At 37.8% G+C, this 22,747-nt stretch overlaps 3 protein-coding genes across 3 annotated transcripts in view; 2 read left to right on the forward strand and 1 right to left on the reverse strand.

Annotated features, from left to right (window-relative positions):
• Positions 1-4,675, forward strand: part of CBG17535 — a gene marked incomplete at both ends in the record, with an annotated part of 10,150 nt that extends 5,475 nt beyond the window's left edge. Inside the window, 8 exons of the mRNA XM_045239217.1 lie at positions 1,342-1,767; positions 1,815-1,915; positions 2,457-2,945; positions 2,994-3,374; positions 3,427-3,810; positions 3,886-4,113; positions 4,320-4,425; positions 4,496-4,675. Of these exons, the coding sequence (XP_045096232.1) occupies positions 1,342-1,767; positions 1,815-1,915; positions 2,457-2,945; positions 2,994-3,374; positions 3,427-3,810; positions 3,886-4,113; positions 4,320-4,425; positions 4,496-4,675 (2,295 nt within the window). The remainder of the gene's footprint in view (positions 1-1,341; positions 1,768-1,814; positions 1,916-2,456; positions 2,946-2,993; positions 3,375-3,426; positions 3,811-3,885; positions 4,114-4,319; positions 4,426-4,495) is intronic.
• Positions 4,676-5,990: 1,315 nt separating this feature from the next.
• On the reverse strand, positions 5,991-11,031 carry Cbr-ver-3 (the record flags this gene model as incomplete). The annotated part of the gene is made up of 9 exons (XM_045239218.1): positions 5,991-6,345; positions 6,491-7,270; positions 7,323-7,703; positions 7,752-8,240; positions 8,630-8,883; positions 8,931-9,282; positions 9,332-10,075; positions 10,131-10,627; positions 10,942-11,031. The coding sequence occupies 9 exons, from the start codon at positions 11,029-11,031 to the stop codon at positions 5,991-5,993; spliced, it is 3,942 nt and encodes a 1,313-aa protein (XP_045096233.1).
• Positions 11,032-15,220: 4,189 nt separating this feature from the next.
• Positions 15,221-22,704, forward strand: Cbr-pxn-2 (the record flags this gene model as incomplete). The annotated part of the gene is given in 20 exon segments (XM_045239219.1): positions 15,221-15,320; positions 15,362-15,516; positions 15,558-15,740; positions 15,755-15,900; positions 15,947-16,061; positions 16,108-16,232; positions 16,278-16,680; positions 16,743-16,901; positions 17,382-17,531; positions 17,592-17,800; positions 17,849-18,015; positions 18,064-18,468; positions 19,409-19,772; positions 19,857-20,134; positions 20,370-20,623; positions 20,892-21,038; positions 21,089-21,266; positions 21,391-21,620; positions 21,675-21,950; positions 22,648-22,704. The coding sequence occupies 20 exon segments, from the start codon at positions 15,221-15,223 to the stop codon at positions 22,702-22,704; spliced, it is 4,101 nt and encodes a 1,366-aa protein (XP_045096234.1).
• Positions 22,705-22,747: the final 43 nt, after the last annotated feature.

Here is a 22,747-nt window from a genome sequence, read left to right on the forward strand (position 1 = left end):
ATGCCCGTTTGTTGAAATTAAAAAATAGTAGATAGACAATTGATTGAACATTTGAGAATAAAATTTTTTAATTTTTTTTCCTATTGATTGGATTATTGATTTTTTGAAAAAATCAAAAAATTTTTCGATATCTCAAAAATCCTAGGTTAACTTTTTTCTCATTATGACCATTGAATTCAGCACACTTGATTTACTATAGAAACATATCAATACCCCGGGGGAAATCATGCTCACACAAGTTATGCCGAAAAATATCGATTTTTGGTACTTGGCTTCTTTGAATTCGTTGTCCTCGGCGGCCGGTATGGTGAGGGGCATACTTGTTTTTGTAATTTTTACTTGCGCATCGTTTGCCTAGAGTGTTTGAAATAAAATCCTGCGACATACAAAGTCAATTTTTCAAATGCCGTACCATTTCTTAAAATCATCATCTTGAAAAAAGCAAAATTTTTACATGTGATAGGGCATATCTATAGTTAAACTTGATAGAAACTGCCAAACTTATTTTTTAACATAATCAGAAGAACAAAATCTTATCAACGGCTTTAACAGAATTTTTAATTAGGCCCTAAAAATAAAAATATTCACTGATGATGGGACACCTTTTGTTTTTGATCATAACTTGAGAACGAAAAAAAATATCAAAAAAATGTTAACGCCATTCGATTTAAAATTAAAAAATACTATTAGACAAATGTTACTGGTTTGTTTCGTATCGTGAAAATAGGTGAAATGGAAAATGGTCGATTTCGGCTGTCCGAAGCTGGAAGGATATCTTTCGGAAATCGTTCATTTAACCTACTTTCACTAGACGAACCAAGCTGGTTTTATTTTTTTAATAGTGATTTTTAAATTTAAATCGAATGGAGTTATCAGTTTTTTGATATTTTTTTTCAATCTCAGGTTATGATCAAAGACAAAAGGTGTCCCATCATCAGTGAATATTTTTATTTTTAGGGCCTAATTTAAAATTCTGTTCAAGCCGTTGATAAGATTTTGTCATTTTAATCATGTTTAAACAAGAGTCTGGCTATTTCCATCAAGATTAACTATAGATGTGCCCTGTCACATGTCACACTTCACCAAAAATAGGGGTCAGGCTCGGAAAATCGTAAATATTTTTGATTCTAGGGCCTAAATCAAAATTCTGTTCAAACCGTTGATAAGATTACGTTCTTCTGATTATGTTAAAAAATAAGTTTGGCCGTTTCTATCAAGTTTAACTATAGATATGTCCTGTCACATGTCAAAATTTTGCTTTTTTCAAGATGATGATTTTAAGAAATGGTACGGCATTTGAAAAACTTTGTATGTCGCAGGATTTTATTTCAAACACTCTAGGCAAACGATGCGCAAGTAAAACTCAAGTGGATCGTGAGAAGCCGACAAATTCTACGAGGCAAAGAAGTGAAACAGGCTAGCCTGTCAGCAAAATTTGCTTTTTATCCACTGGATGGAAAGAGCTACATTCCATTTGAAAACGAGCAGCCAGATGTGCAAATTACGGTCCGTGAACCGTCTTCGTTTATTGTTTTCAACCAGCAATTTTATCCACCTGACACCCACCTCCACATTGATTGTGTCTCCATTTCGATACCTCCAGCAGATGTTACATTCGAGCGGAAGAATAGAGAAAGTGGCGATTTCGAGGAGATTGATCGGGAATTATTGATGAGTGTTGAAGGAACTTTTGAGAGAGGATTTATTTGGAACACGACCCTAGATGACGATACAGAACTCAGATGTACGAGCACCCGGAATGGAAATGTAAGCTTTTATGGTCCGGAATCTTAGCAATTGTTTCTCTTTTTTAGAAGTACACTGCCATCAAATCCATCATTGTCGCCGACGAAGCTTTCACAGTCTTCTCTGCCATCGAGAAGAGCGACAAAGCTACATCATTGGACTTCCAAATGTAATCTACGAGGGAGACAATGTGAAATTAACCTGTGTCGTACCAAATGGAGCAGCTGATTGGAATGTGTCTTGGAGATTCAAAAACAACGATTTGGAATCGTCGGATACAGAAGTTAAAGGACATTCAAAGCTTGTGGTGCTCGATTTGAAGTGAGTTTTATTGTAAGTTTGAAGGTTGAGGTAAAAAGCGAAAAACTCGATTATGAAGAACTGAACCAAACATTCATTCACATCAAATTCCGGGTTGGGCCGAGCCTGGTTGAAAAAACTCCTCATGACCGGCCCAACTCAGTCGGTTTGGACAGCTAATTAAAAAAAAGAAAAAATTCATCGAATTTCACCGAAAAAAATGTTTCTGAGTTATTCCGTCCTTACGAAAGTATCGGAACTATGAAACTTTTTAAAATTTAAATTAAAATTTCAAAATTTAAAACTTATAGAATTTGACCCGGGCCATGCCGAGTCGAACAGTTTTTCATTTTGGCCCGTCTCGGCTCAAAACTATGATTTTCTTTTAGTTCGACCAATAAACATTACAGAGACATCACACCAAGCTCCAGTGGAAAATACCAATGTGTTGTCAAGAAGGGCGAATCCGAAGAGTTCCAAGAAATCGTGCTTAAAGTGGAAAGCATTTCCAAACCATATCACACGGACGCTGAATCTCGTTCAACGGTTACTGTCAACTACGACGAAACGTTTGTTATCGATTGTGGAATGACTGGAAATCCACTTCCGGATGTAAAATGGTTCAAAGATGGACATCCATATACTAGTGGTGATATGGAAGGGAGTATTCTCAAAGTGAGCAGAGCTCGTGCTGAGGATGATGGACAATTCCAGTGTTTAGCTGTGAACCGTGCTGGACTCACCAGCAATTTCATCGAGGTTCAAGTCGACAACGTCCCTGAACGATCTTCATTCTTCTACTGGTTCTTAACAATCCTCGTCCTCGCTGCCATCATTCTAATTTGTTATCTTTTCTACAAACTCCGAGCCAACAAGAAGATCACTAAACAGAAAGACATGTGAGTCACTCGAGATAGTTCTATAAACCATATCAAATCGTTTTTCAGACAACTAAACATGTTATACCTCATGAAGCAGAACGATCCGGGACCACTGCCTGAGAATCTGAAACTGCTTCCCATTGAAGAACGCGCCGACTATCTTCGGTATCCCGAAGAATTTGAAATTGCCAGAGAAAATTTGGAAATTTGTGAGAAAATCGGCTCTGGAATGTTTGGATTTGTCAATAAGGGATATTTGTCAATGGCAGATCCTAAAAGTCAAATCGAGTACAAAACACGTCTTCCAGTTGCTATTAAAAGTACAAAAAAATCATTTGACATGGAGCTTCAGACAATGTTGTTCGAAGAGTTGAAAATCATGTGTGCCATTGAGAAACATCCCAATGTAATTTCTCTTATCGGTGCTGTCACGACTAACATGAGAAAGTGAGAGCCTCTCTCGTTCTGAACATAATTTTCAAATCCAATTGTTTTTCAGAGGAGAGTTCTATCTTGTCACCGAATACGCTGATAATGGGGATCTTCTGAACTACTTGCGAAAACACAGAGAGACATTTCACAATACGCTAATTGATATGGAAGAACCCGTAGTCAATGAAAACTATTCGGTACCATCTCAGCAAATCGAATATACCCGTCTTCTCCCTTCTAGTGATATTCTGTCCACAGCGGATCTTCTATCTTTTGCACTTCAAATTGCAAATGGAATGGAGTTTTTGGCGGCTGTACCGGTAAGAATTTTAATAATTTTGACGTCATCAAACTCATCAATTTCAGTGTGTCCATCGAGATTTAGCTGCACGAAATGTATTGATCACATCCTCAAAAATCTGCAGAATTGCCGATTTTGGACTTGCCAAACGTTACACAGATAAAAATTACTATAGGTATGATCCTTTCAAATTTCCAACAAACAACTTGAACAAAAATGTTTCAGAATCAAAAATGGCAAACAAGTTACTCTTCCCGTCCGTTGGATGGCTCCGGAGTCTGTACAAACGTATAAATTCACTGAAAAAACTGATGTTTGGTCGTATGGTATCACACTTTATGAAATTTTCACGTTGGGTAACCGACCGTATGCTCAAGTCCCAAATGAACAACTCGAAGAATTTTTGCGAAGTGGAATGCGGAACGAACAACCGGAATACTGTCATGACGATCTGTAAGTTTTTTAATACTAGTGTTCAATTGATTTTCGTCAAGATGAACTTGAAATTGATAAGGTTCTGTCCCTAAATTAACATTTTTGGCATTATACCTAAAACCAGGAAATCAATTTTTAATTGTTTCTCATTTTGGCCCCAAATTTTGTCAAAAAAATTTTGTTTGCCTTTTTATTATCAAGTAGAAAACAAATCTAATTTTGAGGTACGCACTTATGAAAAACTGTTGGCACAAATCCCCGGATGTTCGTCCAAACTTCAACACATGTGTCCACTACCTAAAGGCGCACCTGAAGGAATGTGCTGGCGAGGCAAGATTTTTTGCTCATTTTATTAGAAAACATTTTGGCAGTTTGCAACTCCTACAATTTTGATTTCCAGCTCCTCAACCGTGTCGACGGCCAACTTCACTTGGAGCTTGAAGAGCAGTACAAACTAGAAGAATGGCTGATGAAAAATCGCCCAGACATTCAAGGAGGAACATTCACCAGAAAGCCAAAAAATAATGAAGAAGAAGAAGCACCTACCGAACGATATCTCATTGTGGAAAGTTCCACTTGATTTTTATTATGGTCCAACCAGCTTTTTTACTCATGCCAGTACAAGATACTCTTGTCGACTACATGTATTTATGTGTTTCCTGTCGTTTTTTGAACATTTTCTACTGCCCCCTTCCCCACGCTAGTTTTTTTTAAATTTTCAAATTTTTAAAATACCCTTTAAAACCAAAGATTTTTCTACCCCTCACACTGTACGGTTTTTGTTAATAGTCAATCAAAAAACAATCACTCGGTTCCAATTTTTTCTTCCTCGCCTGATTCCTTTTTGTACATTTCTACTTGAATTTCTATGTAATAAATTAAATTATTGAAATTTTATGAGTTTTCTAAAATTGAGTCTAGAAATAAGTTCCAACAAGAAGCTGGAGACATGAAGTAGGTCAGATAGACGTTCGGGAAACTCTGACAAACTCTGAAGTCTCTACCTGCAAAAATCACTGAAACTCGAGAAAAATCGATCTGAAATTATATTTTGTGAGAATGATGTTTTTATCCCTTCTGAACGTTTGAAATCCTTTTTTGCACTTCTGAAAAAATTTTCAGAATTCATGAAAAAAGTGTGGTAGGACTCCATGGCGATTTTTTTCAAAATTTTTTTTTTTGAAATTCTTCGAAAATCATTGAAAATGTTCATAAAAGTTTCCCATTTGCCAAACCTTTCGAAAACGGCTTTTTAAGTTTGAAAAAATAAAAAAAATAAAAATAAAAGAACGAGGACCCGAACCTGCATGTGTGCATTCGTGGTCCTCCCTGCTGGCCACTAGGCTACCGAGACATGTTTTACTCTTGCACGCAACGCAGTGAAGAAAGGGGAGGAGAAGAGAGGCGATGAGACTTGTGGAAATGCTATAATTTCAGATCGATTTTTCTCGAGTTTCAGTGATTTTTGCAGGTAGAGACTTCAGAGTTTGTCAGAGTTTCCCGAACGTCTATCTGACCTACTTCATGTCTCCAGCTTCTTGTTGGAACTTATTTCTAGACTCAATTTTAGAAAACTCATAAAATTTCAATAATTTAATTTATTACATAAAAACTCAAGTAGAAATGTACAAAAAGGAATCAGGCGAGGAAGAAAAAATTGGAACCGGGTGATTGTTTTTTGATTGACTATTAACAGAAACCGTACAGTGTGAGGGGTAGAAAAATCTTTGGTTTTAAAGGGTATTTTAAAAATTTGAAAATTAAAAAAAAATTAGCGTGGGGAAGGAGGCAGTAGAAAATGTTCAAAAAACGACAGGAAACACATAAATACATGTAGTCGACAAGAGTATCTTGTACTGGCATGAGTAAAAAAGCTGGTTGGACCATAATAAAAATCAAGTGGAACTTTCCACAATGAGATATCGTTCGGTAGGTGCTTCTTCTTCTTCATTATTTTTTGGCTTTCTGGTGAATGTTCCTCCTTGAATGTCTGGGCGATTTTTCATCAGCCATTCTTCTAGTTTGTACTGCTCTTCAAGCTCCAAGTGAAGTTGGCCGTCGACACGGTTGAGGAGCTGGAAATCAAAATTGTAGGAGTTGCAAACCGCAAAGTTTTTTCTAATAAAATGAGCAAAAAATCTTACCTCGCCAGCACATTCCTTCAGGTGCGCCTTTAGGTAGTGGACACATGTGTTGAAGTTTGGACGAACATCCGGGGATTTGTGCCAACAGTTTTTCATAAGTGCGTACCTCAAAATTAGATTTGTTTTCTACTTGATAATAAAAAGGCAAACAAAATTTTTTTGACAAAATTTGGGGCCAAAATGAGAAACAATTAAAAATTGATTTCCTGGTTTTAGGTATAATGCCAAAAATGTTAATTTAGGGACAGAACCTTATCAATTTCAAGTTCATCTTGACGAAAATCAATTGAACACTAGTATTAAAAAACTTACAGATCGTCATGACAGTATTCCGGTTGTTCGTTCCGCATTCCACTTCGCAAAAATTCTTCGAGTTGTTCATTTGGGACTTGAGCATACGGTCGGTTACCCAACGTGAAAATTTCATAAAGCGTGATACCATACGACCAAACATCAGTCTTTTCAGTGAATTTATACGTTTGTACAGACTCCGGAGCCATCCAACGGACGGGAAGAGTAACTTGTTTGCCATTTTTGATTCTGAAACATTTTTGTTCAAGTTGTTTGTTGGAAATTTGAAAGGATCATACCTATAGTAATTTTTATCTGTGTAACGTTTGGCAAGTCCAAAATCGGCAATTCTGCAGATTTTTGAGGATGTGACAATACATTTCGTGCAGCTAAATCTCGATGGACACACTGAAATTGATGAGTTTGATGACGTCAAAATTATTAAAATTCTTACCGGTACAGCCGCCAAAAACTCCATTCCATTTGCAATTTGAAGTGCAAAAGACAGAAGATCCGATGTGGACAAGTGGTCACCAGAGGGAAGGAGTCGGGTAGATTCGGTTTGTTGATCATCAAACAGGTACTTCTTCTTTTTAATGCTATTCGGCACCAAATAGTTTTCATCTATGACTGGCTCTCCCATGTCGATTAGCGTATTGTGAAATGTCTCTCTGTGTTTTCGCAAGTAGTTCAGAAGATCCCCATTATCAGCGTATTCGGTGACAAGATAGAACTCTCCTCTGAAAAACAATTGGATTTGAAAATTATGTTCAGAACGAGAGAGGCTCTCACTTTCTCATGTTAGTCGTGACAGCACCGATAAGAGAAATTACATTGGGATGTTTCTCAATGGCACACATGATTTTCAACTCTTCGAACAACATTGTCTGAAGCTCCATGTCAAATGATTTTTTTGTACTTTTAATAGCAACTGGAAGACGTGTTTTGTACTCGATTTGACTTTTAGGATCTGCCATTGACAAATATCCCTTATTGACAAATCCAAACATTCCAGAGCCGATTTTCTCACAAATTTCCAAATTTTCTCTGGCAATTTCAAATTCTTCGGGATACCGAAGATAGTCGGCGCGTTCTTCAATGGGAAGCAGTTTCAGATTCTCAGGCAGTGGTCCCGGATCGTTCTGCTTCATGAGGTATAACATGTTTAGTTGTCTGAAAAACGATTTGATATGGTTTATAGAACTATCTCGAGTGACTCACATGTCTTTCTGTTTAGTGATCTTCTTGTTGGCTCGGAGTTTGTAGAAAAGATAACAAATTAGAATGATGGCAGCGAGGACGAGGATTGTTAAGAACCAGTAGAAGAATGAAGATCGTTCAGGGACGTTGTCGACTTGAACCTCGATGAAATTGCTGGTGAGTCCAGCACGGTTCACAGCTAAACACTGGAATTGTCCATCATCCTCAGCACGAGCTCTGCTCACTTTGAGAATACTCCCTTCCATATCACCACTAGTATATGGATGTCCATCTTTGAACCATTTTACATCCGGAAGTGGATTTCCAGTCATTCCACAATCGATAACAAACGTTTCGTCGTAGTTGACAGTAACCGTTGAACGAGATTCAGCGTCCGTGTGATATGGTTTGGAAATGCTTTCCACTTTAAGCACGATTTCTTGGAACTCTTCGGATTCGCCCTTCTTGACAACACATTGGTATTTTCCACTGGAGCTTGGTGTGATGTCTCTGTAATGTTTATTGGTCGAACTAAAAGAAAATCATAGTTTTGAGCCGAGACGGGCCAAAATGAAAAACTGTTCGACTCGGCATGGCCCGGGTCAAATTCTATAAGTTTTAAATTTTGAAATTTTAATTTAAATTTTAAAAAGTTTCATAGTTCCGATACTTTCGTAAGGACGGAATAACTCAGAAACATTTTTTTCGGTGAAATTCGATGAATTTTTTCTTTTTTTTAATTAGCTGTCCAAACCGACTGAGTTGGGCCGGTCATGAGGAGTTTTTTCAACCAGGCTCGGCCCAACCCGGAATTTGATGTGAATGAATGTTTGGTTCAGTTCTTCATAATCGAGTTTTTCGCTTTTTACCTCAACCTTCAAACTTACAATAAAACTCACTTCAAATCGAGCACCACAAGCTTTGAATGTCCTTTAACTTCTGTATCCGACGATTCCAAATCGTTGTTTTTGAATCTCCAAGACACATTCCAATCAGCTGCTCCATTTGGTACGACACAGGTTAATTTCACATTGTCTCCCTCGTAGATTACATTTGGAAGTTCCAATGATGTAGCTTTGTCGCTCTTCTCGATGGCAGAGAAGACTGTGAAAGCTTCGTCGGCGACAATGATGGATTTGATGGCAGTGTACTTCTAAAAAAGAGAAACAATTGCTAAGATTCCGGACCATAAAAGCTCACATTTCCATTCCGGGTGCTCGTACATCTGAGTTCTGTATCGTCATATAGGGTCGTGTTCCAAATGAATCCTCTCTCGAAATTTCCTCCAACACTCATCAATAATTCCCGATCAATCTCCTCGAAATCGCCACTTTCTCTATTCTTCCGCTCGAATGTAACATCTGCTGGAGGTATCGAAATGGAGACACAATCAATGTGGAGGTGGGTGTCAGGTGGATAAAATTGCTGGTTGAAAACAATAAACGAAGACGGTTCACGGACCGTAATTTGCACATCTGGCTGCTCGTTTTCAATTGCAACCTCCCATTGCACGCTCTGACTGGTATTCATGTGTGAGATAGACAGGCGGTACCTAAAATATTATTGGTCAATTTTTGTTAATTAAAAAGATGAACACTCACGTTCCACTCATGCTTGTCGTCATCGCTCCACTTTTTAAGTCCAGAGTTTCAGAGAACACTCCATTTCCAAAATTCTTTGCAGAAACGGTCCGAAGCTCGTCAGTGATGATTGTTTCACTTTGTGGTCCGACTTTAATGGACGAGTTGTATGTTCTACTCCATGTTGCTGTGTAGCTCTCTCCATCCAGTGGATAAACAGCGAATTTTGCTGACAGGCTAGTCTGTTTTACTTCTTTGACTCGTAGAATTTGTGGGCTTCTCTCGATCAACTTGATTTGAGGTCTTGTTGGAGCAACATGCAACTCGTAATCGATAGTTTTGAAAAGTTTCTTGTCAAAGTTCCAAACACATTTATAGGTTGCAGTGTCTTCAAGCTCCAAGTGCTCAATACGGAAGGTCGTGGAGATTTGATTTCCGCTTAAGCGATGTCTCTCAACAAAAACATGACTTCCCATTGTATTGGAGCATTCATCACACTCGATATGTAGCTCATGATAGAAAGGAGCGAACTCCTTTGTTCCATTGTGCACAAGATGACAAGTCTGAGAGTAGTTGTATCCCACGTGTGGCCAATCGAATCCCTTATCCCAGTAAAATTTGAAATCGTTGTCCAAATCGTCGTTCTCCTTCACAGAAATGGTGTAATCGACTTCTTGTTTGGGCTCATTTTTGTGTTTACATGTGAAGGTGACCACGTCGATGGATTTCATATCATACAGTTTCTTGGTGATTTGGTATCCAACGCTGAAAAAACGAAATGAGTTTTAATTAAAATTTTTATAGTTAATTAGAGTCTCACCGTTGATCGAAATTCTTACTAGCCGACTTGATAAGCGCATCATTGGCATACAACTCAATATCGTTTTTCTCAACAAACTTTGTCGTTTTACATGGCACAATGATGTCGTCGCCTTCTGTGTATCGAAACATCACCGAAGTAAGCGGAAGGAAAACTTGGGCGCCGTGAACAAACACATGGATTGTGTCATTTAACGATGAATGTTCCTCGGAGACGCATGAATACGTGCCGGTGTCAGATTCTCTGACGTCGGTGATAGTTAGGACGGTGTCTCCAAATCCGTCGTCGATTTCTTCCTCAACTCGGTTTTGAAACGCGATCGGGTCGAATCCAAAGTGGCCATCCATGCTGGGAAATTTGAATGTGAGGTCATCTGAAAAGAAGAGGGTATTGGAGCAATTTTGAGAGGGAGAAAACATACCAAAGCGACCATGGCATTTCAGAATAAGTGTGTCGTGTTCTTTCAACTCAATAAATCGGCCGATGCTAGCATGTTTCTGGAATTCGGTAAGAATTGGAAATCGTTCATAACGCAAAATTTGATTTTTGACTCTCCAGACTTCGTTTTGTTTTTTGTTCCAGTCCTTAGTTTTTTTGGTTTTTAGAAATCCGATCCTTAATTTTTGGAAGACAAAAAAAAATAGTCTAGTAGATTTTCTGATCTCAACAATTTCAGGAACCATCATAACTTGTAGAACCATTAATTTTGAGGACCGAAATAAGGACCAAAAATTCCAAGAAACAAAAGTTCTAGCCGATTTTCGCTTTTTTCTTTATATTCCAGAATTTTCCTTATAAGAATTACACCAACCTGTACTAAATGTTCCTCTACATCAATTGTTGGCGCTTGATATGCAAAATTGGCCGTAACCAAGTACAGTACACCAAGCAGTACTCTCATTCCGTAATGTGTGGTCCTTCTCAATGCAGTTTCATCAGCCAGAGTGGGTCTGTAACACGATTTGATTTTAATTTCGGGAAAATGGCGTGAAAGGAATGCGGGGTGACAACAATAATAAAATTGAAAGCGGGTATTTGCGTGAATACTGGAGAATGGGAGATGACGCATCGCTACTCCACGGGGGTGAAAATCTCCTAGAACATATTGATTCCTGTGTCTCTTCCTACAGTTTCAAAACTGTTAGAGGAAGAGAGAAAAGAGTAAAATGAGTGAGAAAAGAAAGGAAGAATGAAACAGGAATAGTACGCAGGAGTTGTAGAACGCAGTGATAGTAGAAACTGGGGAAAATAACATTATACAAACATCACACGCATTGATAAATACCATTTGATGAGTCAGCAAGCTCCACAAAATGTAAGAAGCAGAAGAAGAGGGCGTATTTATGTGTTTTCTGACTTATTCTTTCTGTTTGGAATGCCATTCAGACCATGCTTTTGTAAAGGCAGGTGGTCCGTTCCCAACGGACCGTACACATATAATTAAGAGCCACCCCACCACGCGCGCAACATCTGACAGCTGACGGCGTGAACCCATCGACCCTCTGGACCCGTTATTATTAGAGCAGAAGCAGCAGGAAATGAGGAACTAGATAAGGCTAAGAAAGGGGTAAAGCTGTACATAGTAATGGTCAAACAAACACCTGGATCATACAAGTATGTGTTAGGGGGTGGGGTAAAGTAAATAAAAAAGGTCAAGACACCACAAATCCTGATTAAACATGCCCTGTAAGACCGGGGAGTTCCGGGGAGGATGGGACATAGCAAAAAGGAAAAAGTGAGGTTTTCTGGCTGTATAGAAAGTTTGAAATTGAATTGTATATATAAGATATCTTATCTCTCGATTATTGGACGGAGATAGTACAAAGTTATCAATAATAGCCCAGAACCTTGCGAAATAGTTGTGATAAGATAAGCAAAAAGAAGGGATGTTCTTAGGAAAGGCTTAGTCTTAAAAATTAGGGGTATTAATCATGCTGGAAAAATTAGTGAAATTGGAACTTTAATTTCAAAATTAAAATATGATAGGGACCAAATTTGAATGATCGCAGCTTAAATTAGGTTGAATCCACCATGAAGAAGTTTCGTGAAAAATGCATCTTCTTTTTTCGATGGCGCCAGAAACTTTACGATGGCACCAGAAAGGTTACGATGGCGCCAGAAACTTTACCAGATTATTTTGCAATTAGTTCGAAAAAAGATGTGAAATTAAAACAAAAATTCCTTTTGATTGAAAACCGAAAAGACCACCGGAAGGATGGTTAGAGACAATATTAATTACACTGATAGTAGAAAACGGTTTTTGGTGGAGTAAGCCGGTAGGAATCTTAAAAAATGTTGATCACTAGTACTGAATCTCATCTTTTTTCAGACTATTTTTACAATTTTTTACATAAATTGTGAATATGAGTCATTGGATAAGCTGCGATCAGAGAGTTTTCAATTAGTTTTTCTACACAGTCATCGTTCGATCTTCCGAAGCAATAAAATATTAGGATCATTTGTCAAGCGCTACGAGTCCCTAGCCTAGAAACAGCTGTTCCAAAAATATTTAAAATTAAAAAAAAATCACACTGACTCATGTTCTTCCTGCGGGAAGAAGAGGGTAGCACCGTAACAAAATAATGACAACCTAGCTGCCACTAACCGAATGCACTAATCCGACGAAAACAAAAACCGTTTGAATAGATAGATGGAGGCAGACGGCGGGGGGAGGACGAGAGGGTTGCGGGAACACAATGACACCGAGATGAGAGGGCAGAGAAGATGGAGCACTGTACGAGGACCTAGGAGAGACGCAGACATTGGGAGAGGACAGAGAGAAAGAGGGGAGTATGACCGATAATACATGGAACGGCTGGTGTGTTTCTATGCAAGAACAATAGAATATACAGGAAGAAGAGTGGGGGAGAAAAGAAAGGCCGTTGAAAACGGATGAGGGTCATATGCCGGAGCGCGATATGGCGCACAGAATAACAACAACATCGTTGCATACCGTTCATTCATTAACCCCCGAGGCTCGTGTCTTCTTGGAAAGGGAAAATTCGCCGTAAGGCGGGTTACGATGGCGCCAGAAACTTTATCAGATTATTTTGCAATTAGTTCGAAGAAAGATGTGAAATTAAAACAAAAATTCCTTTTGATTGAAAACCGAAAAGACCACCGGAAGGATGGTTAGAGACAATATTAATTACTCTGATAGTAGAAAACGGTTTTAGGTGGAGTAAGCCGGTCGGAATCTTAAAAAATGTTGATCACTAGTATTGATAACGTTTTCCGGAAATTGCGTAATCACTGTAAACAATTGAAAACTGCACACAATATTTTCAAAACAGTAATAAATTGCAATGAGCAATGACTTTCACATGATTTTTGAGCTGATTATTTGAAGTTTAATGATCGAAAATAATAATAGATGTAAAAAATTTCAAGTGAGCAAAAATATTAGATTTTGACTGATATTCAAAGACAATGAACTCAAATATACAGTAATCTGAATCACACAAAAAATCGAGAAAAGTTTTACAGTTTCTCCGATAAGAGAAGCCATCCTTAACTCTCAACTTTAATTTCATTTACCTCGATTATTATGAGAGATATGATAAATTCATCAACTGACATATTATGAACCATGATATCACAGACATTTTATCTGTTGGCAAAATTACGCTATAATTATTGATAATTGAGCTTAAAGTAGACAGTTTGGGTGATCTCCTATCAGAGATCATGCGGTAAAATAATTAATGTTACTTTAAATTTTTAAAGATGAAAGGAACTTCTAGAAAACTTTAACAATTCTAAAAATGAAGTTCGAAAAAAAACTTCAAATCTGATGAGCAAACCAGTCGAAAAACCAATACCGTATCTCCTTATAGAAAAACGTCAAGTTTGAGCTTTCTTATCCCCGTTCCTGTTAAAGATATCTAAAAATTGTCAACTAATAAAATGTTGGCAAAATCCTGAAAAACATTTCATCAGTTGACAGTTTTTTGATACATATAACAGAAACCGAGATATAAGGTTCAAATTTAAAAGTCAAGAGACACTTCTCTTACAGGTTTTACGAAAGCAACCCATTTTTGAAAAATGGAAAAATCGAAAATTCAAAAAAGATATCTTGTAAAAAAAGCTGCGCACTTGTCTAAAATCCTTTTAATAGCTTTCAAACTATTTCCAATTCGGTAAACATCCTAAACAATGGACAGACTACAGTAATTACCTGTTGGTTCGGTATACGCTGGTACCAGCCGTCCGGACACATAAACAACAATTATATCCGGTATCGTACAGAATAACAACTTAGCGCGAAAGATTCAAATGCCACTCTCTGCTCTGCTCGAGTGACGTGGAAGTGGTTTTACGGTTTAAGCCACCATATGATATCTGGGCAGTTGCTCTCCTTGCCCACCACCATAAAACTCCCAGAGACCACCCGCCGAGCACCAAAGGGGTGTCTGGCCAACATTTGTCGATGACTCAATGCGATTACGCAATTAGGGGCACTTTCCATATCGGATATTACCCTAGAGGATCACTGGATATTGTAATATTACACCCTTGCCCTAGCAGACGGGCGACCCTAACCGTTGAATTAGCGCACGGAATCAATCAATCAAGACCTAAATAGTCTCTTATTCTTCATCTCTCTTGCAACAGTTCAACATGATATGATATGGGCGGAACGGAAAGGTTAAACGTAGAAAAAACCTATGAGAGTAATATGGGAAGCAGTAAAGACGAAGGAGACAAAAGAGAAAATTGATATGGCCGCGCGAGGGGCATCTGGTGTCTTCAGTGGCTGTGTAGTAGCGGCTGTCTACTTTTTGTCGGTCTTTTTTCTCTTCTTCGCGGTCCTTATCTTTTGATCCGAGCCGATGACGGTCCCTCCTGTGGTGTGCTCTAGTAGCTCATTCGGGCTCATTCGGTCTTTGAGCCATTCTATTACTCTAGTCCTTGGCTCATTAATTTAGTTTTGTTGGAATAAAAGAAGATAATAGTGATGCAATTATTTAAAAAACATATGGGGTTTTTTTCTCATTTTATACAAATAGCCATTTTTGAAAATTTATTTTAGTTATTTTTGTCTCGATTGCTTTCAAATTAAAACTTCAATTTGAAATTTTTCAGGTATGCGCTTAGCATCCTTGATTCTGGTATTATTACCGTTCACCATCGCCTGCCCTTCAGAATGTCAGTGCTCTGGATTAGATGTTCATTGCGAAGGAAAAAGTAAATATATTCTCTAATACCGTAATCCTGATATCTTTCAGGTTTAACAACAATTCCATCACACATTCCTATTGCAACCACTAATCTCTATTTTTCCAACAACTTATTGAGTTCCTTGAGGAAATCTGATTTCCATAGTCTCCCAAATCTACAGTATCTTGATGTATCAAACAACACTATCAGAACTGTTGAAGAGGTTTTTTAATCTTCAAGGTTGTCCACTTATTTTTTATTTAGACAGTGATTGATGGTTTTCCCGGCCTAAAGTATCTCGATTTATCATGGAACAAAGTGAAAATCGTTCCAAAACTCTCCACGTCTCCTAACGCTCTGGTGAGCTTGAATCTGGCACATAATGACATTTCAAAACTGGATGATGACGTGAGTTTCACTTTTTTGTTATCCAGGAATTTAATTTATGCCATGTTTTGAAGTTAATGTCCAACAGCCCATACCTCCAAACCTTCTCCCTTCAAAGAAACCGTGTTCAAACTTTATCTCATGACTTCTTTACCAATCGAATGGTCCCTACGCTGAAAACTGTGAAAATGGCTGGAAATCCATGGAGTTGTGACTGCAGGTGGTTAACCTTCACACAATTTTGTACATAAAAACGATCTTTTCAGACTTATACAACTCAAAACAATGGCTAACGCTCTTTTGGCTTATTCAAATCGGAACACGTTTGTAATTGGAAAATGTTTCTTCCCAAAGGATCTTCGCAATCAAGTTTTTAAAAATGTAAGTTATACAATATCAAGTTGCAAAACAAATAATCGATTTTCAGCTTGAATTGGAAGACTTCAAATGCACCAAACCCGAGTTTAGTAAAACTGACGATGGGATGTTTAAAATGAGCTGTCCAAATAATGAAATGGAACCCTACCACTATGATTCCGTCTTTCTGGAGAAGTAAGTTAGAGCGTTAGAACGAAATTCTTAATTTTGCTTTTTCAGCAACAAGGAAGCCCGACACACTGCACATTTTGCTCGTGACAAAGATGGGTCTCTGCTCTCTAATGGACCATTTACTAGAAATTATCAATGCGCATTCCACAGACAAAAACAGTCAATCCATTCGTTGAAGAAGGCTCAAGCAGGTACCACGGAATCTACAACCATGGAGACTTCTACAACTATGGAGACAACGACTACAATGGAGACCACAACGACTACAATGGAACAAATGACGACTACTGAGAAGATGCTTGTCACCACTGAAATGCCAGAAGCAGATCATCAATCCATGTTTATCCACAGACAAGCAGACACTTCTTCTCGAGATGGCGAAACTTCGGAACTGATGTGTGAAGCTGAAGGAGACCCAATGCCAGTGATGTCTTGGATGTTTGGAAATGAGGTACTGTGCCGCTTTTTTTTTTGGATATGTATTCTAACATTTTTTGAATTCGCGTTTTTTAGAAGTTAGTGGAGTCTCGGAAGCACAAGTTCTCAAAGAATGGGTCGGTTCTGAAAATTTTCCCGTTTTTGAATACCGATGTTGGCCAGTATAAATGTATTGCGACGAATGACGAGGAATCGGAAGCGCACATGTTTACGGTGTCGTTGAAAGAGAGGCAAGTGTCATGAGAATGGTTGAAGCTCATAAGTTTATACAGCATAAAATATACAAAAAAGTATTTTTCAGCTGAGGATCAGTTTTAAAATTTCGAAAAATGCTAAACGGAACAAGAATGAAAAGTTGAAATGCCCAGAATTTTTTGAAATTTGTCAGTTTTTCAGCTATTTTCCGATTTCTAAAAAAAATTTCTTTTTGGCTCGTTTTTGTTCAGAAAATGTGAAAAAGCAGGTGTCTTTCAGAAATCGGCAAATAGCTGAAAAATTAGGAGTTTTCAAATAATTCTGTAAAGTCAAATTTTTTAATCTAGTTCTGTTTTACACCCTTTAAAATGATAAAAATGGTAGAAAACTTAACATACGAGCTCCAAACTCCTGAAAATGGTAAAAAATCACAGAAAATCAACGGAAAATTACAATACTGTGTATCTAATTGACACTAATTGAACGCTACTGAAAATGCTTATAAACAATTGCAGTGAGCAACCGGTCATTGTTGATGCTCCTATGAACACAAACGCAACCATCGGACAACAAGTCACCTTCCGCTGTAATGCTAAAGGATTCCCAACTCCAGATGTGGTTTGGCTGTTTGAAGGAACTCGTATCCCAAGAAGAAACACTAGATATACGGTAAGACCCTTCCTCCCTAAGCATTAAACGCCTTTGACTCATGAAAATAAATATTCTCAGATCTCCGACAACAACATCGAACTCACAATTGAAAAAGTCACACGCCACGATTCAGGAGTATTCACGTGTCAAGCAGTCAACAGTGTTGGTTCTGCGGTGGCCACTGCCAACTTACTGGTTGGCGCCGAACTGACGGAGAAGGTTGATAAACTTCTTGATGACTCAACAATCGAAAAAATTGCCAAGGAAGCGAAGCAGAAAGTGGAGAAGTGAGCGTTTTAGGGACCGAGATAATTTGAAAAAAATTGATTTTTCAGTGCATTGGCTTCTACCAAAGATCAAAGGAAAATGGATAAAATTGAGAGTCCACACGATCTCAGAAAACTTTTCAAGTTTGCGATCAATCTCAAAAAAGTGGATTTGGGAAAAGCCAGAGAGATTTACGAAGAAAGTATTAGACTAGTTCAGATGCATATTGACAATGGTAAAAATAGAAACATCTAATTTTATTAAATCCAAACTTCTGTTCCAGGACTTGCATTCGAAGCCAAAATGATCTCTCCAAATGTGTCCTATGAAGCTGTTCTACCAGTTTCCTATGTTCAAACTCTGATGGAAAAGTCGGGATGTCAAACTGGCCAATTTGCTGAAAGCTGTGAGGATTACTGCTTCTTTTCCAAGTACAGATCGTATGATGGGCAGTGCAATAATCAGGAGAATCCGTGGTGGGGAGTATCCGAGATGGCGTTCCTTCGATTATTGCCTCCACGATATGAGAACGGATTCAATACACCAGTTGGTTGGGAAAAAGGAAAGATGTATAACGGATACCAAGTGCCAAACGCTAGAAAAGTGTCAAGAGTACTTATTGGTACGGACGAGACCACACCACATAGTCACTTGAGTGCGATGACTATGCAATGGGGACAATTCATTGGTAAGGGGATACAGGTGTTATTTATAATCCTCATTGTGTATAGTAACATGAGACTAGGGATGTTCTGAACGGATTTTGCAATTCTGACAAAAATATCTCCAAAGATTTTTTTTGAAATGAATTTCCGATGAGAATATTTTTATCCACTTCTTTTTTGGAATTTGAGGCACTTTAGTGATAAGAAAATGGGGTTCCTACTTCAAAATTTGAATTTTGAAAAATTCCAAAGATTCTGAAATTCCAGAGACTCTGAAATTCTGAAAATCAAAAGATTTGCAAGATTCCGAACATCCGAAATTTTTAAAATCGGAATATTCCAAAATACCGAATTTTCGAAATGTTCAATATTTAGAAAATCAGAATACTGCAAAATTACGAAGATTTCGAATTTCCGAATTTTCAAAAATCGGAATATTGCCAAATTATGAAGATTACAAGTTTCCGTAAAAAAACCGATTTATTGCAATATTATGAAGATTCAGGAATTCCTTGAATTTTGAAAATCGGAATATTCGGAAGATTACAAAATTTTGAAAATTTGAAAATGGGAGTATTCTGAAGATTCCAAAATTCCGAAACTCCATATATTTAAAAATCGGAATATTGCTCAATTTTGACAATTCCGACTTTCGGAAATTACGGAAATTGAATTATCGTGAAATTTCAAATCTCCGAAAGTTTAAAATTTTAAAAATCGGAATACTATAAAATTTCAAATATTCCTAAATTCCAAAATTTTGAAAATTGCACAATTCTGAAGTTTCCGACTTTCGAAAGTATCGAAAATTTTAAAAAATTGTAATTTTTCGATATTTGCGAAAGTTAGAATATTCTTAAATCTCGAAATTTTTAAACTCAATATTCAAAACATTCCAGAAATTTCGTAAAGGCCATCTTGAAAACCCCGACCTCACAAAATTCTCAAAAATCTATTTTACAGACCACGATCTCACATTGACTGCTCCTGCCCTAACCCGCCATAGTTATAAAGAAGGCGCATTTTGTAACAGAACATGTGAAAATGCGGACCCCTGCTTCAACATTCAATTAGAAGCCGACGACCCAAAACTTCACACCGGACTTTACCAAAAACATCCTTGCATGGAATTTGAGAGAAATGGAGCAGCCTGCGGAAGTGGAGAAACGTCGCCTATTTTCCAAAGAGTCACTTATCGGGACCAACTGAATCTTTTGACTTCCTATCTCGACGCCTCGGGAATCTACGGAAACAGTGAGGAACAAGCATTAGAGTTGAGAGATTTGTACAGTGACCACGGATTGCTACGGTTCGATATTGTCTCCAGGTTAGTCCATTAAGTACACACTAGATCGTATACCGATAAAGAAGCAGGTGACGTTTTCTTTGACGCAACAGACTCACTTTGCAGTGCTAACAAACCGTACATGCCATTTGAAAAAGATTCCGACATGGATTGCCGTCGTAATTACTCCCGCGAGAATCCAATTAAGTGTTTCCTCGCCGGAGATATAAGAGCAAATGAGCAGGTTGGTGGTGGCGGTGATGTAATCGCAGGGGGTCACAAAATCTTCTTCTTGCAGCTGGGCCTCATGAGCATGCATACCATCTTCCTGAGAGAACACAATCGAATCGCTTCAAAATTGTTGGAGGTTAATGAGAATTGGGATGGGGAGACGATTTTCCAAGGTGAATTTATCACGGATACCGTTTAAGTTCTAATGTCCCATTTTGTAATATTCCCCTGTGAGAGATATCAAAAAATTGCTAACTTAAAAATGTTGGTAATATTACGGTCAATAACCTATCAGCTGAAATCGTTTTGATTTCTTTTGAAAGAACCGAGATAATAGAGATCAACGAGCACGGGATTCTATTAGAACAAATACAATAAATTGCTAGTCAAATTACTGTGCATTTCCAGAAACCCGAAAAATTATTGGCGCCATGCTCCAACATATCACCTACAACGACTGGCTTCCTAAAATTCTTGGAAAGGCAACATATGACACAATCATTGGAGAATACAAAGGATACAATCCAGAAACAAACCCAACTATAGCCAACGAGTTTGCCACTGCTGCCCTAAGATTCGCTCACACTCTCATTAACACCCATCTATTTCGTTTCGATAAGGATTTCAAGGAAACCAAGGAGGGACATTTGCCATTACATAATGTGGGTGATAACTGTAGCAACATAACATATTTCATTTAACATAAGCTCACTCAAACTCTCAACTTTAAGCTCGATTATCTCGATTCCTGTGAAAGATATTGAAATTACGCCAAGTAATTAAGTATGGGTGATATCATGATAAATAATCTGTCAGTTGGCAAAAGTTTGAAATATTTCTCAGTAATTGGAATAATTGAGCGAAATTTGACCGTTGGGCTTCTTTTCAAATTTGATACGGCATATAATTATTTTAAGTATTTTCTTTCAGGCGTTCTTCGCCCCTGAGAGACTAGTGTCTGAAGGTGGTGTAGATCCATTGTTGCGTGGATTGTTCGCAGCTCCAATCAAACTTCCCAGACCGGACCAAGTTTTGAACAAGGAGTTGACCGAGAAGTTGTTCAATCGATATCATGAGGTTGGATAAAAAAAATCTGGAAACCAGAAAACCCTATTTTGATATTTCAGGTTGCTCTTGACTTAGCCGCCTTGAACATCCAAAGAGGACGTGACCATGGTCTCCCCACTTGGACAGAGTACCGAAAATTCTGTAACCTTACTGTCCCCAAAACCTGGGCCGATATGAAAAACATCGTGCAGAATGATACCGTCATCGCCAAGTTACAATCGCTATATGGAGTTCCAGGTTGGTGTGTTTTGAAAGTCAATTCCCCCGTGACTTTTTATGATTTTCAAAAATCATAAAATTGCATAAATAATTCTTTCCGATCACTGACCACACGAGTTATTTTTATCTTTTTTCTCTGCAGAGAACATTGATCTTTGGGTCGGTGGAGTCACCGAGAAACGGACTGCCGACGCTTTGATGGGTCCGACACTTGCTTGCATCATTGCCGACCAATTCAAACGTCTGAGAGATGGTGATAGGTTCTGGTATGAGAACGACGAGATGTTTTCAAAGACTCAACTCCGACAAATCAAAAAAGTGACACTGTCAAAGATCATATGCACAAACGGTGACGACATTGATAGAATTCAGGTTTTTTCAAATTTCCGAAAATTCCATCGCACGTCATCACACAATTTTTTCTAGCGCGACATTTTTGTCTATCACGGAAACAGCACACAATTCTATGAGAGCTGCGATGCGCTGCCGGAAATCAATTTGAACATGTGGACTACGTGCTGCGATGCGATGTGCTCATCGAGTTCAAGTTTGGCGCGAAATGCGATTGGTGGCGATGAGAAGGCAAAACGGCGGAAGAGACGACATCATCCCAAGAAGAGCTGTCATGATGAGGGAAAGAAACAGAAGAGTGGAGATAGATGGAGTCATGCGAATGATATTTGCATCGAATGCATGTGCGATGTGAGAGAACACTTTTTTTTGAAATATTTGGGAGATCCTGATTAGATTTGCTATTGCATTCACGCAGGTTTTCATGATAGATTTAACTTTGAGTTGAAATATCTCGATTCCTGTAGAAGATATCTAACATTTGTCAACCGACAAAATGTTGGGAATACTTTGATAAACAATTTACCAGTTGACAAATTTCTCCAATCTGTCTTAGAAATTGAGATGTTTGAACCCAAATTTGACGGCTCTGGTTGGGTTTTATCGAAGCAAGGACGGTTATTCGGTGGAAAATAGTACATTTTGAAGACTTGGAAAATTAGTTCAGGTTTTTTCAATTATTTTGATAATTTCAGAATATACTGAACAAAGTTAGAATTAGAATTTCGAAATTGATGATTTTTTGAAAATTAAAATAGGATAACCGCGTTAGAAGTTATGTACACAAATATCATTTTCAGAGAAATTTTGACATTTTTGGTTCAATTCTGATTTTGGACATAATTAGGCATTTTCAATATTTATCATCCCATTAGAACAAAATCTGACTAAAATTTCATTCAAGCATAAAATGTAATTTTCAGTAAAGTATAAACTTTTCAAGCATTGGAAAAAATCTTAAAGAAGATTTTTTGGCACTCGAAATTGACTACTTTCAAGATGATTCAAATTTAAATCAATTTCAAAATTCTTAATTTTTTGATTTCAGGACGGCGAAGTCTGGTGCAAGACAAGGGACTTCTGCAAACAATCTGATCTTAAATAATGTATAACAAAATCTCAAACTGTTATTTTTCAAATATCATTTT

Source organism: Caenorhabditis briggsae (genome assembly GCF_000004555.2).
Source record: "Caenorhabditis briggsae complete genome, chrX, whole genome shotgun sequence".
Classification (NCBI taxonomy): Eukaryota; Metazoa; Nematoda; class Chromadorea; order Rhabditida; family Rhabditidae; genus Caenorhabditis; species Caenorhabditis briggsae.